Raw genomic sequence first — 16,121 nt, forward strand, 5'->3', positions numbered from 1 at the left:
AGGAATCTCTAGGTCCTCCAGTGCAACTCTGTGGTCACCCTCTGCCAGACATTGACCATAGAGTTGTGCTGGAGGAGCTATAAATCCATAGCGGAGTGTCCTCTCTAGGAATCCCTAGATCCTCTACTACAACTTTTGGTTAAAGTTGACCATAGAGTTGCGCCAGAGGACCTAGATATTCCTAGAGAGAACATATTAATCAAATCTGCAAATATCAAAGCCGCAAATAATATGGAGGGATGAGAGTATATGAGTTAACAATATAAGGGGTAGGGAGGGGAGGGGAGGGAAAGTAAAGAGACTAATGAAAGAACACAAGGAAAAAGTTGTATTTTAATGAACGTATTAATAAAGATTGTCCACACAGTGTAAATAACCCGTTTTGACATGATGGCTCAAGGCTATGGAATTCCGGGAATGGTCGTTTGTTGTGGGACCAGAGGCAAAAACTATGAGGGGAGGAAAGGAGGAGGTGCCTTTGAAGGCCAGCCCAGGCAAAGCCTGCCTCCTCCTTTTTCTCCTCCTCCTTCTTCTCCTCCATCTCTCCTCTTTTCCTTCTTTTACTGTCTCCATTCCCGGCTTCAAGGGGCGAAAACGAGCCTCTTTTGAGGGGAGATTATGGTGAGTGAAGGGAGCCTGATTAGTAGTGACACAGATGTTGGGCTCTGAGGGGAATTGTGTGTGTGTGTGTGTGTGTGTGTGTGTGTGTGTGTGTGTGTATATATATATATATATATATATATATATATATATATATATATGCGTTGTTGTGGCCATATGGCTTGGGGGCGGGGGGGGTTTCTTGGCAAGGTTTCTTCAAGGGAGGTTGCCATTGCCATCCCCTGAGGCCGAGAGAGTGTGACTTCGGCCAAGGTTGCTCTGGGTTTCCACGGTCGTCGTCATGGAAACCCTTCATTGAGCAAGTCACACACTCTCAGCCTCAAAGGCCAAAAAAGGGCTCTAAAGGGACCCTCCTGTGATTGAGAGACCAGGGTTCAAATCCTGGCACAGCCATGGAAACCCATTGGGCAAAAGTCACACTCTCTTAGCCTCAGAGGATGGCCATGGCAAAGCCACTTTGGTGGGTGGGTGTGTATATGGTTTTCGCAGGGACTCTGGTGCCAAAACACACTGCAGAAATAATCCAGTGTGAGACCGCTTTAACTGCCCCCTGGCTCAGTGCTAGGGAAATCCTGGGAATTGTAGTTTGTTGTGGCACCAGAGCTCTCTCTGACAGAGAAGGCTAAATGTCTCACAAAACTACAGTTCCCAGAATTCACTAGCATTGAGCCAAGGCGGTTAAAGCGGTCTCAAACTGGATTATTTCTGCAGTGTGCATTGGACCAATAATAAAACTGAGGGGAAGGGGATGGTTTTTATGTAAAGCAAGACCCTAGAAAGATCAGTAGAAGGGATCTAGCAAAAAAGTGGCTTAGGTCAGGAGCAGTGAAGAAATGGTAAATTTGGGCTGCATCTACACTGGAGAAATAACCCGGTTTGGCACCGCTTTAACTCTTTCTCTGGCTCTTTGCTATGGAATTCTGGGAGTTTGTTGTGGGCCCAGAGCGGAGCTCCATTTGTCTTGGATGTCCTACGTTTTGTGGTGCCTTGTCCTCCTTTGCGGTTATTAGGATATCTTGTCACCCTGCCCAAGAGGAGTTCAAACATGCAAGCAGTTACGTTGGCCCATATCTGCCTGTGTCCATATTGTGTGAGTAAGTGGGTGTCACAAGCATGCATGCACACATACACAGTATTACAACAGAGGTGGCTCACAACTATATAAAGTTGTTGGGGGGAACCATTTCTGTCCCAAATATTGTGAGGATTGTAACTTATCCACAGGGAACAGAACAGATTGAGAAAAGTGACAGATAACAAAAAGATCCCTGCTGGTCCAGAGTCCTGATACTTCCACTACATGAGCCCTGGAACCACTACAGCATTCACTGCATCCACACTACAGAAATAATCTGGTTTGACATTGCTTTAACCAGCATGGCTCCATGCTATGGGATCCTGGGAATTGTTGTTTGTTGTTGCACTGCTCTGCCCTGGTGCCACAACAAACAACAGCTCCCAGAGTTCCATAGCATGGAGCCATGGCAGTTAAAGCAGTGTCAAACTGGATTATTTCTGCAGTGTGCATGCAGCCATTGTCAAGGCAGCAGAGCAATATGGTGATGAGGTGGAAGAAAGATGTCAACAATGGAGTTTATTATATTGGCAGGGGCTAATTTTGGCTTTAAAGAGAGATTAAAGCGCATTTAAAGCATCCCGCAAATAAAGGGAAAATGGTGAGTAATTGCATGAATAATTGTATGCAATTGCGTTATAAATACCAATAAACAAGCCTAGGTTTTGTTATTTTATATAAAGGACACCATTTATGCCATTATATTTAATGGGGCTTGAGCATCCACAGAGTTGGTTATCCATGGAGGGTCCTGGTACCAAATGCTAGTGGATATGAAGGGCTCACTGTATATTTAAATATCAAAGTCAGAATCATCTGTGCCATAGTATTTCTGATTTCTGTGTATGGTTGCAAAAGTTGGACAGTGAAGAAAGCTGTCAGGAAGAAAATCAACTCCTAGAGGAGAATTCTTTGGATACCAGGGACAGCTAAAATGACAGATGAATGGGTTCCAGAGCAAATCAAGACTGAAGTCTCACTAGAAGCCAAGATGACTAAACCAAAACTGTTGTGCTTTGCATATGCCATGAAAGGATGTATGTAACTCATTGAAAAATACAATAATTCTCAAAAAAGCAGAAAGCAATAGGAAAAGTGGAAGACCGTACTACAGGTGGATTGATTTAATCAAGGAAGCCATGATCCTGAATTTGCAACATCTGAGCAGTAGAGTCAACAATCTGGCCTCTTGGAGGTTTCTCGTTGATAGGTTGCCATAAGTCAACTTGACACCAAATAACAACAGTATTGTTCACATATGTTTTCTGGTATTCAAGGGACTTCACATACATTATTATCATCATAATATAATCCTTGCAACAACTAACCAACACATGTTTTATCCCTGTATTGTGGTGGAGGGGAGGTGGTAGTTAAACTAAGAGTGATTTGTCTTAATGCATGTCAAAAACGAATCCAAATCACAAATGTTTTAGTTTGTTGTACATCAGCTGTAACCCAAAATGAATCTTATTTTGTGTGCTGAATTAATTTACATTTTCTTTCATTTTATATTTGTATGTTGTTAGCCTCCTTTTATGCAGGATATAAATTTAAACAAATAGAACTGAAAACACCAAAAGTATAGCTGATATTGTCTTTGATTCGCCAGGTACCTGAATTGGAGAATGCAACTGTCCGGATGAAGAATCCTGAAAAAGTAAAAAATATAATTTCATTGCTCAGAAAAGGTGGGGCAGGAAGACTTCAGGTATGTATTCTTCTGGCGCATAGTTATGCGTGTTTCTTTTCATTTCAGAAGTTGTCATATACATGATCAAGAAGGTTTCAGTAACCAAGGCAAAATAACAGAGGAAGATGAAACATGCCTATGGACACATTTTTTGCTTTCTTAACTGTGTAAATGCCACTGTTGTCTTGAATATACTAGTCATGTCCATACTAAACAGTGCTACTAGATACTGGCATATATATACATTTTATACATATTTAGAAGATGATTATGTTTGCATTATCACACTTCATCCACATTCCAAATGAAAGAAAGTATATGGAGATATCCTTTTTTAATTCATACAGAACAACTTTGTGAGCCAGGTGATGCCAAAGAAGTATGTAATGGTTTAGAAACTTCTTATCCAATGCTGTCTTAGTGATCTTAGCTATCATTTGTTTAGAAGAAGAGAGGAAGGGAGAGGAGAAAAGTAACATTTTGAAGCTCTGCATCTAGTGACAGCAACAAAAGACTAATTTGCAGTGACACAAACTTTTTTGTTTATGAAAAAGACCATGTGGAGTTGAGAAACTTTCATTCCTCCTCCCTATTCTCTCCAGGTCATTTCTGATTTTGACATGACACTGACTCGGTTTGGGTTCAATGGAAAGCGTTGCCCTACTTCACACAGTGAGTCCAATTTCTGGCCTTTTAACTCTTCAGTAATTTTCAATTTTATCTCTTCTCCTTGCTGTTCTCCTTGATGTTCTTCATTTTCTTTTGTTGCAGACATTCTCACATTTAGGCCATGACTTCATTCCTTTCCTATAAATGAACTCTAGATCATCTCTGCCTTTTTGTTTCATTTTAAAATGTTTCTTCATTTATCTTTTCCTCTTGAAAAAGGCTTCTCATTTCCTTCCAGGCCTTCGAGTTTCTTATAGGCAGTACAATGCAGTTAAGAAGAGAAGCTTGCTCAGTCATGGATAAAGGGTACAATTCACAATGAGATATTGGTGCACCTTAGGCAAGGGACATAACTAGTGGAGTGTATAACTTATATTTTGTTAAAATGTATATTATTATTATTATTATTATTATTATTTATTTGTATCCTGCTCTTTCCCCAGAACTGGTACTTATGTAAAATTATGTGTGAAGAAGGCTGATGTCTGTGATCTATATAAATGAAACAGAAAGGCAAATTTTGTATATGGAACATAATTTCTTTTCCTTTATGGAGAAGGATACAGACTTAGGTTAGTTAAACTGCCTTGAATCCCATTTTGTGAGAAAATAAATAAATAGTCTAGTTTCTTAGAAATCTTTTCCAGCACCTTCTCTGTCCTGGCTGAGTTAGTTAATCGTGACCATTTCCGTGCTTATTTTTGTAGCCTTAAGGGCTAGATGCTTGCTTTCTATGTCCAAATAAATCAAACACTTTGGAAAACATAAAGCTGTTTTCGGGTCAAGAAACTGAGCAAGCTTCCAAAGTACAAGACTATTTAAGAAATTGTAAAGAAGACATTGATGTGTCTGTGTGTGTATGCAGGAAAGCATGCATGAAAGAGAATTTATAGAAATGATGTGTTTGCCTATGTATCTCTTCAGATATCATAGATAACAGCCGAATCATCAGTGAAGAAGGCAGAAGACAGGTATGCATATTTTAATGTACCTGTATTAATATGTAAGATAAATGTAAAGTTGCATTCCCTACAGTCCTCATTTAACCATTCCTTATTTGAAAGAGTCCATACGATTCTATGATTCTGTATTGTGAGTTCCTGCATGGCAGGGGGTTGGACTGAATGGCCCTTGTGATCTCTTCCAGTTCTATGATTCAATGTAAATTAAGTCTTAAAATTATTTTAAATATTATCGAATCAAGCTTTAATGAACAGAAGCAGTTTATAATCAGTTAGATTCTGAATAAAGTTGTTCCTGGCAGGTCAACATTTATTAGAATAATAGAATCATAGAGTTGGAAGAGAGCACAAGGGCCATCCAGTCCAACCCCCTGCCATGCAGGAACTCTCAGTTAAAGCATCCCCGTCAGATGGCCATCCAGGCTCTGTTTAAAGACCTCCAAAGGAGGAGACTCCACCACTGTCCGAGGCAGTGTGTTCCACTGTCAAACAGTATCAAATCTTTGGGATCTTTCTTTTAATAAGAAAATTAAACATCAAATAACTTTGAATTTTAGTTCATCTGATTCAAATGTTAGAACTTAATGATAGATTCAAAAGAGCCTTATCCCATTTGACCCACTTTGCATACTCCAACAGAGAGAGAAACATCTCTATTTTTTCTAGTGGATTGGCAGCCATCCTGTAGGAGGTGCTAATGTTTCTGACAGGAATTCTCTTGCCAGCACAGGTTCTGCTGCTGTTTCAGCAAAAGTCCTGGAAATAGCAGCTTTCCCTTTAACCTGGGAACCAGAAGCTCTTTCAAGTGTCCATTCATTTGTTGAAGCCAGACTTGTCTTCAGTTACATAGAGGCACAACTCTTAATGCTGCTATTTTGTAAATGCAAGGCCATCATCAACAACATATACTGTATAGCATATATTATTGTCTCTGACAACGCTGGCTCATTGGCTTAGTAACGGAGATGAGCACTGCCCCCTATGGTCAGACCCTACTTGGCAACCTTGTCAACAGGGAATACCAATAATAATAATAATAATAATAATAATAATAATTTATATCCCACTTCTCCAAGCAGATCAAAGCGGCTAACAGTAATAAAACAACATTAAAATACAGTAAAACATCATAACCCATAAACCCTCCCATCCATAATAAAAATAGATTTTAATTATAAACTAAGCAGGGACAATTGAGCGGCAATTGATGGGAGGCCACTGAAAGGCTAGTCTGGGAAAGCCTGCCGGAAGATAAAACACTCTATGACAGAACACTCCTTTACTTTTTATATATTATTATATGTGTGTGTATATAATATAGTGTGTGTGTGTGTGTGTGAGAGAGAGAGAGAGAGAGAGCGCATGTTGCATGTTGTGGAATGCATGTTGTGGAAAATGTGAACCTTGAATTAAACTGATTTAAGGCCAGGTTTTTTGAAAGAACAATGCTACTCATTTGAGTTTACCAGGATCTGAACAACAGCATCAGTTCCTGCTTTTTGAATCACTGATAAGGCCTATAAAGCTCACAGGTGCTGAAGAAAGGTCCTTTCAGTGGTGACTGCACAACCATGGTAAAATCAGTATCCCATTCTTGTATAACAACAGGATCAGATTAAGCAAGGTGGGTGTCCAGTTCTAACCAGAAACCCACAATATTTAAGCTGTCAGCGGTTGTAATTCTGTTTTTGAAAATCTACATCTTGAAATCTGTTTTTAACCTTTTAGCAAGCTAAACATTCTCCTTTTCTTTGTTGATTCTCTCAAATATTCCAGCTAAAAGATCTGCTCCACTATTACTATCCTATTGAAATTGATCCATACAGAACTGTGGAAGACAAACTGCCTCTCATGGTAGAATGGTGAGCATTCATACCAGTAGATATAACTTTGTTAATGGAGAGAAAGATGAAGTTCTTCTGTGACAGAACACTCCTATCCCATAGGACTGAGGCACCTAAAAACAGCTTTTATTCAGACAGTTAAGAACAGCCTTCCAAACCAGTGTTAACCATGTTAAATGGCGAGTATTGATATTTAGGCCTGCTGTTATCAGACATGTGCCAATTAGAGAGAAAATGCTAAGGAGATAAAATAAAGGCTCCAGAAGACCAGAACACCCAGACATAGAGGTAAATCTCTGTATGATTCTGTTCTCGACATACATCTTTCTGAACATTATCATCCAGGGTGAAGTGAGTAAATTGGTGTGCCAGTTGAGGTGTTGTTGGCCTATTCATTCCATACTGACTTAACAAAGAAGGCAAAATTGTTGACCCCTGGAAGGGAGTCACATCCAGAACAGTGATTAATGTATCAAAACTGGCAATGAGCTCATTTGAGGTCCTCCAGACTTTTTCAGGTGTAACACTGAAGGCGCTTCCAATTTTAAATCAGGTGAAAATATATTTTACAGTAGACCCTCCATTTCGGTAGGCTGGCAATCCAATGATTTGATTGCCCATGGACCACAACGCCCCATATTATTCAACAGTAACTTGTGTACACAGACATGCTGACGCACATGCACGCACGGCACTACAACTAAACAATATGGGGCATAATAGTCTATATTTTTTACCATCTGCAGTGGGGCCTGGAACCAGACTCTTGTGGATGGGAATTCTGAAGCCTAGGGGCAGCTACCAAGAAAGCCCTCCTATATTTCCACCAGACATGCCTACAAAGCTGGTGGAACTAAGAATTGTTTGTATTGTTTTGCTGTACCAACTGAGGCAATTTGCTGGGCTGGATGAAATTTTCATGCATTTATTCTCATTATTTCTTAGCAGTATGGGGGTCACAACCCACTGAGGTTATCCTGCAGATTTCCTATCCTGAGAAAGAGATAACAATAGAGTATCACGCCTTTAGGTCCCTGTAAAGTTCTCTAGTTGGAATTTGGGTTACCCCTTACCCCTTTTTCCTGAAATTAGTGCATCCAACAAGAATTGATGGCAGCAATATCTTCCAGGTGGACGAAGGCTCACAATCTCCTGACCCAGCAGAGAATTCTGAAAAGTGACATTGCTGAGATGGTGAGAGAGTCAGATGTCATGCTCAGGTATGAGAGACAGTAGTTGGGTCCAGAGTAGAGTTTGAACTGGAAAATAGTTATTCTTTCTTTCCTTTAATCCTTTGCAGATTCTTTGTTGTTAGAAGGTAGAATTCTACACTGGCAATTAAAGTGTGTGGAGTTGCTGCCATACACATAACAGTGAACTTTACTCTCTGTGAAGCTATTTGTTGATAAAGAATTTGGCCAGCTTTGGTATATGTAAATTTTAATAATGTAATGTTTTTAATTGTTTGCATTGTTTAATTTTATTTATTATTATTATTATTATTTGGTATTTTGCATGTTTTATATAGTGTTTTAACTTGGACTGTTTTAGATTTGTTAGCAGACTTGAGTCTCTGTACTGGGAGGAAGGAGGGATATAAATAAACGATGATGATAATAATAAATATAATAATAATAAACATAATAATAATTTTATTTATATACCGCCTTTCCAACAGATCAAGGCAGTTTACAACAATGCATAAACAGTTACATAAGAAATACACAACTAAAAATTCACCCCCTTACCTTAATTAAATAATCAAAATACAGTTAATTTAATTATCTTAAAATATACTCTCCCCTACCAGCCAAATGAACTGGCCCTTGTCCTTGTTCCCCGTGAAATGGCTCCCCCAAAGGGGGGGTATCATGCCCCTTTGGTGGCCAGTGTGCTGCACCAGGCACCCAGCTGTTATCTGCTCTGCAAGGGGAACAGGTGTTCCTGGCTGGGTGCCTGGGGCCTAGTCCTGGCAGGAAGTAGTATGAGGCCAGCAGTCCACCAGGTGAGATGGAGCATGTAGATAGCAAGCAGCAAGTCCACACAGCAGCAGGAGGCACTACACATCTTTTCCCTGGGGTGGCCTGTTGTTCTCTTCTCTTTCCCCCACTTTGTGCTGGCTCTCCTCAGTCCCAGCAGGCATCCAGCCTTTATCCCCTCGGCAAGGGTAACAGGTGTTCCTGGCTGGGTACCTGGGGCCTGGTCCTAGCAGGAAGTAGACTGAGGCCAGCAGTCCATCATGTGAGATGGAGCATGCAGGTAGCAAGCAGCACGTCCACACAGCAGCAGGAGGTACTACACATCTCTTTCCTGGAGTGGTGGGGTGGCCTGTTGTTCCCTCCTCTTCCCCCACTTTGTGCTGGCTCTCCAAGAAGTCAATAAATTGAGAAATGTAGTACAGAAGCTTCAGTGGAAGCAATAAATTAAGTTAGGACAAATAACCAGAGTCAAAAATTTCATTTGGTTACAAAAAGGAGGGAAAGGCCAAGAATCACAGACACAGTACATCATATCTGAAGTGGATTTCTTGGGTGGTTCATTAAAATTCACAATGCTAGGCCTGTTAGTCTTCTGGACCTTTTACTAGCTTTGGAGCTTGGGTTCACCAGATTTTGCAAATAGCCTCATGTGCTTCACTTTTTCAACTAAATCAGGACTGGGTATGCTTCAGGGTTTGGAAGGCCATACCTCATAATTTGGAGGCCCTGGAGCTGCTGTGGTGACCATTTTGGATGACCAGAAGAGATGCTACATGATTCCGAGTTGTTTTTTTTAAGCTGAGCCATTGTTTTATGGGTGGAGGGACACTTCAACACAACATTATCTACCCAGATTAAATGTTCCTTTGGGAGAAAATAATTGGTTGAAATTTTTGGGATGAGAATATTGGAAGCTGGTAGGGATCCCAAGGGCTGCACTAGACCCCTACCCAGAGTGCTGTGTGAAGCTCATAGGCTCTATGATACCCACACTTGAGCTAAACATTATGTTTCTTCTTTTCCTTCTTCTTGCTGTACTTTAGAGATGGCTTCAACATTTTCTTTGACCAGCTTCATCAGAACAGAATTCCTCTGTTCATCTTCTCGGCAGGTGTGGGTGACGTGCTAGAGGAGATAATCCGCCAGGCTGGTGCATTCCATCCTAATGTCAATGTTGTCTCCAACTATATGGACTTTGATGACAGTGTGAGTTGAGTCTGTCTCTCTTCTATAACCCCACCTTCCTTGGCATGGAAACACCTTCTGGGCACTAGGAAAGTGGTTGAAAAAGATACCCCACCTGCTAATGTTAAAGGGAAGTAAAATAGAAAGCAATGGTGTGTCTTTTGGGGTTAACCTAGAAGAATCTAGGCCAGAGGTGGACAAAGTATGACCTCCAGGGCTGTTTTTGTAGCCCCCAGAGGCTCTTAAGAATAAAAAAAATTGCATAAAAATTCATTTTGCCCCCAAATGTCCCCAAATATCCTCTAGAGGCCCCCAGGCCAGTGAGGCCCAGAAGTGGCCTCTTTCTCAATAAAATAAAATAAAAATAAAACCCAGGAAGCAAACAGGAAATGGCTTCCACCCATTTCTTGTTTTAAAAAGGCCTCTCCTTGGCCTGAAATGGCTCAGGCCCCCTAAAAACAATTCCCCCAAGTCCCCTAGAGGGCATTGGAGGCAAACAAATTTGATTTTTTTCAAATACATTTTCACAGAGGTTGTGATGGCAGTGTGGTCCTCCAAGTTCTAGGAGTTAAAGTTGCCCCCTGGCCTTCCACAATTGCCCACTCCTGATCTAGGCCAAGATGACTAGAATTTTGGAGCTAGTGATTGGATTGAATTACAAGGGCCTAGTTCTAACTGAGGTGGAAACAGATGGAACTGGGTTGTACCAGTTGCCAGCAAATAAGCCCCCCCCCAAATTAAAAAAGAAATAAAAATAGAGCCATTGTGTAGACAACAGAAGTGCACCTAAACTTTATATGGTGAACAATTTTGTATACTGACTTTGAAAACACTGAGGACCAAGAAGATAAAATTTAACTTCCTCTTAGCTGTGTGTGGTCCTATATTTTCTTAGTCTCAGGTCTCTTTCTTAAGAAACTGAAATAATAGTGGCTTACCAGAGAGAGGGTGGGGAAAAGTCTGCCAAAATTCTGCTGTCTTATCCAAATCCATCAAATTGCCTCTGTGTCCTCTACAGGGAGTCCTGCAAGGTTTCAGAGGGCCCCTCATCCACATCTACAACAAGAACAATACAGTCCTGAAGGATACAGAGTATTTCCAGCAACTGTGCACAAGGACAAACATCTTACTCCTTGGAGATTCCATGGGTGACCTCAGTATGGCAGATGGAGTTGCCGATGTTGAAAATATCCTCCGGGTTGGCTTCTTGAATGACAGGGTGAGTTGAGATAACCTGATAGATACAGTGAATGGGAAAACATCCTGCCCCATGAAGAGGTGAAAGAGCCATTTCAGGTAGAAGATCTGGAGTGCCATGCAGGACTACTTTGGGTGGGAGTGGCAACTGGAGCAATTGCCCAAGGACCCTCACAAAGAAAGAAAGGAGAGCTGTCCCAGCCCGTTCACCTTTATCCTGCTATATTGCTTACATGAGCTCCTGGCACCTACTTTCACAGGGAGTAACACAGTTCCCAACATGATAATTTGAGGCAAGCTGCTTAAATCACTTTTATAGTCACAGTGCCATGAAGGCTGACAGCTAACAAACAAACAAACAAAATCTTATGGCCTGTTATAGCACTGTTAACAACAGCTTAGTCTGCAGAAATTAACAGACAAACCATGAAGATTCATATTATTAACTTGTTGTTTCCTGAAGATCAAAGTGATGTTAAAGGCACATGGTAAGCTGGCTGAAAAGCTGAAAACCCCCAGTGACAGAGTGCGAATGCAGTAAATAGGAACTACACTTTACTGGGAAATTCTAGTGGACAAGCCCAGAGCTGTTTCTTTCACATCATCTCCCAAAGTGGTGGTCTATGAGCCATCCCCTTCTGGGCACTGGCAAGCTTCCAAGAAAGTAAAAAACAATTATAGCTAAGGGGCACAAATTTGGTACCAGTCCCTGGCACACTGGAATGAAAAACGTACAAGTCCCCCACGTGAGAGAGCTTGAGAATGGACTGAGTTTCCTATTGGATCACATTGGGTTTTAGTTACTTAATTAGTACTGTGAGAATATGGGATTTTCAGCCAAAATGTCTTGGAGTAGCAAAAGGTAGTTGATAAAACACTGAAAATAATAGATATACCCTGGATAATTCATGCTGAGAAGGCTCTATGCAATCTCTAGCATGTTGCTATGATTGTCACATTTTAACAGTCCCTGCTGGGCACTGTGCCACGGATCATGTGTGGTACCCAAAAGCTGTTTGAGACCCCATCTCTGGACTGTCCTTTTTCTGTCAAAAAGAGCAAGTTGTCTCTCCTAGATTTCAGGATCTGTGATTCACCTTTAAATTGGTCTCACCCTCCCCTGCACTGGCTTAACATTTGTTTTAATATCTCCTTAACCCCTTTTTTTCAAAACGAGAAGTTGACATCCAAAACTTTCAGTTTTGTTTCATTTGTTGGCATTTCAAGTGGACCCTGAAGGTCATAATGAAAAAAAAAAAGCCTAAACCTGGAATTTGCTAAAGTTGCCCATGCCACTGTGGCATTAACAAGAAGCTCATGTTGTAAAAATCTTTGTCTTCTGATTAATCAGTTTTAATTGTTTTAATGCTGCAGTCTTACACAAGCTTACCTTAGAATAAGTCCACTTGAATTGTTGAAACTTAACTTCTGAGTGGATGGATAAAGGGATTGAACTACAAGATGGCCAGAAGAAAATATGACATTGCTGTCCTTATAGTGTGAGACCTTAAAGTATTCAAAGCATTCCCTTGCATGAGAACACTACAGGAAAAAATCAGCAATGGCTAGCAAACTATCTTTCAGGGAAGTTTCCAGGTTTCTCAGGAGCAACACTGTAATAGTAATACACACACACACACCATGCAGGTTTTAATGTCCTGTTTGAGGCCAGTCTTATAAGTCCTTCTAATTCTCCCTCCATGCAGGTGGAAGAACAGCGGGGGAAGTACATCGAGTCCTATGATATAGTGTTGGAGAAAGATGAAACATTGGACGTAGCAAATGGCATCCTTAACTTCATCCTTGCCCAAACCCAGTCCACACCAACCCATTACCCTTGACAATAAGCTGTCTTTAGGAAAAGGGAGATCCTCTCTGTATGCATCTGTGTGTCCTTTAGTTCATCACCTGTTATGTTTCAGACACATATTAAACTCTCACTGTTCTTGTCATTCTCAGAATCACAGAATTCACAGTGGGCCAAGTTTACATACATTCTGTTCTCTCAACTACCACATCCATGATTAAAACCAAATTGCAGCTGTACCATGCAGAGTATAGACTCATCATGTATTTATTTTCTTCGCTGCCCAAAGTGGAGAATGGACCAGCTAACAGGATTCTTAAAGCAACACAATCTTTAAAAATTCTTTAGAGGAAAATAATGTGTGGGTCATTTGTAAGCCTTTTCTCTCCACTTACAGTACTTAAAACAAAAATAATCTTAAAATGAACGGTAGTGTCACAGGCACAAGGCAGTGATCTAAAAAGATAGATGTTATTCTCTAAAACCAGCTGGATAAATTTGAAGGTGTGGATTTTTGTGAGAGGAACTGACTTGGGGAATGCTGAGTAAAACATCTTTGCTGTGGTCTTCCTGCCAAGCAAGCTATTTAGAATCTTGCTTGTTTGGAGAGCCTTTAATGATTTAGACAGGGCATGTGCAAAGTGAGTTTGATACATGTCAGCAGTTAGGTAGTTTTACTCTTCAAAGATCAGTTCAAATGTGCAGCAAATCATATTAACTTTAATTATTAGAAACAAAAAATCCACTTGGCTTTTTGATTTTGAAGAGTCCAAAGAATATTCACTAGCAAGAGAACAGAGGGGATGTTAATGGATGTTCTTGTATGAGTTGCAAATAACTGAGATCAGTTTATCCCATTAAAGTAAGCAGAGTGCATCCTAAGATGTACTTTGCACAAGCAAAAATGTTTTGGACTTCTGTGTCATATTTTGGTTTTATAAAATATCACCCTTCAGTTTCAAAAGCGTTTTTAAAACTATAAATGACCAACATAAACTTTTCTCACAAGACCCAACAAAACTGAGTTGCTTTTATATTCAAAAGACATGTGAAAAGATAATAGAATAAATTTCTTATTTTGAATGTTTTGTGTCTGTATTTTGCTTGTCTGGCTTAATATGATTTTTCCCTCTTAAAATAAAAATTGCCGCACCATGCAAGGAAGATATGTTTGAACCACTTAAAAACATGAGAGCTAGGACGTCTTAACAAGGACTTTCCAATGTAAAATAAAAAGTTACTTACCGTAAACTCTCTCCAAAGGTACTTAATCTTTGAAAATGAAATTACAGATTTAAAATAAGTTTTGAACCCCATGTTATTTTTCTCAAAAATTCTAGGTCCTGTGAAGTTGTTGATAATTACAAAGCTCCCACCTTCTCACAAATCAGTAGGTCTCAAGGTGGAACATACTTGTTTGTATCTCAAATATGATGAATATCTGTTCTGCTAGTAAAGTATGTGTATATAGAAAGAACTAAAAACGATCTGCAAAATAGCCAGTCACAGAAACCCAGTGAATTACTTTAGGCAAATCACATTCTCAGCCTAAGAATAAGGCAATGGCAAAATCTCATTAGTATAAACAGTGCCATCAATCAGGGTCAACTTGAAGGTGTGAAGAGTCTACACATCTCACAAGCTGCCTTTTCAGTAAAAGTGGCACAACTGATTTACTCTTGGAGGTCTTGCAGCTTCCGCAGCAAAGGTGAGCAACCAGATGTTGTACTGCAGATTCCTTCTGGTCTAGCCAGCATAGCCAAGCGTGAGACATGGTGAGATGGGAGCCCGACATCTGGAGGGTTACAGCTTGCAAGTTCCAGTCTTAATGTATCCAGGTACTGGCTTCAGTCCTATGCCGAATGGCTTGTTTCCCAGGAATTAAGATGCGTAGAAAAGTAATCTGAACCATTTTTTCACTAGTGCAGAGGTGGGATCTGTGCAGCCTTCCAGATGTTGGACTGCAAATCTCGGAAGCCATAGCAGTGTATCCAATGGTTACCAGAGTGAAAACTGGAGAGGTGCATGTACTTTTAATGGTTATATAGAAGAGGGAATTTTAACACGCTTATGCTTGTCACACAATAAGCAACGCCTACTGAAATCAACTGCTCTTCAGTTATGCATCAAATGTACCAAAGCTCTCCTGTTTTCAACCCATTAACCCTAGTGAAGAATGGGAGTTGCAGACCAACATCTGGATAGTCACACAATTCTTACCTTGTTCTAGTGCAATGCTTCCCCTTAAGGGATCCTTTTTTAGCGCTCCCTGAGCTCAACATCTCAGATACGTAGGATGTTTCCTGAATTATCAAGGATGATCAGGAAGATCTTGTGCCTTCAGGAATGACATCAATATTTCTTCAGGAATATTCAGAGATATAAACCAAACTATTTAGTCCCAAGAAAGGTAGGCTTCAGAGAGTGCAGTCAGGTAAGAAATCCATGTATAAGTGGCTAAGATCTGTTCAAGAACTCATGTTTTCCAAACTAAGAGTTTGAGGTTTTAAAAGCCCCCAGTGCTAGGCACAACTGCTGAAACCATTTTCTCTCACACCTTTGGCTAGAATTTGCTTGCTGTAGTTCATTTTTCACTCTTCCATATCTGGATGCTTAGATCAACTTCATGCCTTGCATTTGAGAAATGCCCAGGCCAGAACAGACCACCTCCCTCATCTGACTTTTAAATCCTGACTTTCAATGCAGTTTACCATGCTGCTTGAAACATCAGTCAGCACCAAAGACAGGCACAGTTCAAAGTATCTTGTGATAAGTAATGATGGTTACAGCAGATACGGCAGGATGTAGTTTTGTAGGTGGAAGCAAAATGAGGGCACTGCTTCCTTGTAAGTATTCTGCCCCGGAATGCAATTTAATGTGGGGGAGACAGATTATTGGGGGAAGTTCTCATTTTGTCTCCCCCATAGTTACACCCTTCAGCTAGAGAGAGAAATCTCCTACATCTTGAACTTTCAACATGGTCACTGCTATCTCAAAATGCAGGCATATTGACGGTGCCTTGCCTCCACTTCCCTGTTTCAGATTCAGGGTCTCATAAACTGAAATGACTACATTCCTTCCACAAGCTT

At 40.5% G+C, this 16,121-nt stretch overlaps 1 protein-coding gene across 1 annotated transcript; it reads left to right on the forward strand.

Annotated features, from left to right (window-relative positions):
• Positions 1–500: 500 nt before the first annotated feature.
• NT5C3B (5'-nucleotidase, cytosolic IIIB) lies at positions 501–14,115 on the forward strand. Its single transcript, XM_042474755.1, has 9 exons — positions 501–621; positions 3,309–3,407; positions 3,992–4,061; positions 4,983–5,029; positions 6,797–6,882; positions 7,995–8,084; positions 9,887–10,049; positions 11,047–11,247; positions 12,932–14,115. The coding sequence occupies exons 1-9, from the start codon at positions 619–621 to the stop codon at positions 13,064–13,066; spliced, it is 894 nt and encodes a 297-aa protein (XP_042330689.1). The 5' UTR covers positions 501–618; the 3' UTR covers positions 13,067–14,115.
• The last annotated feature ends 2,006 nt before the right edge of the window (positions 14,116–16,121 follow it).

This window comes from Sceloporus undulatus, chromosome 6, assembly GCF_019175285.1.
Source record: "Sceloporus undulatus isolate JIND9_A2432 ecotype Alabama chromosome 6, SceUnd_v1.1, whole genome shotgun sequence".
In the NCBI taxonomy this organism is placed as follows: domain Eukaryota; kingdom Metazoa; phylum Chordata; class Lepidosauria; order Squamata; family Phrynosomatidae; genus Sceloporus; species Sceloporus undulatus.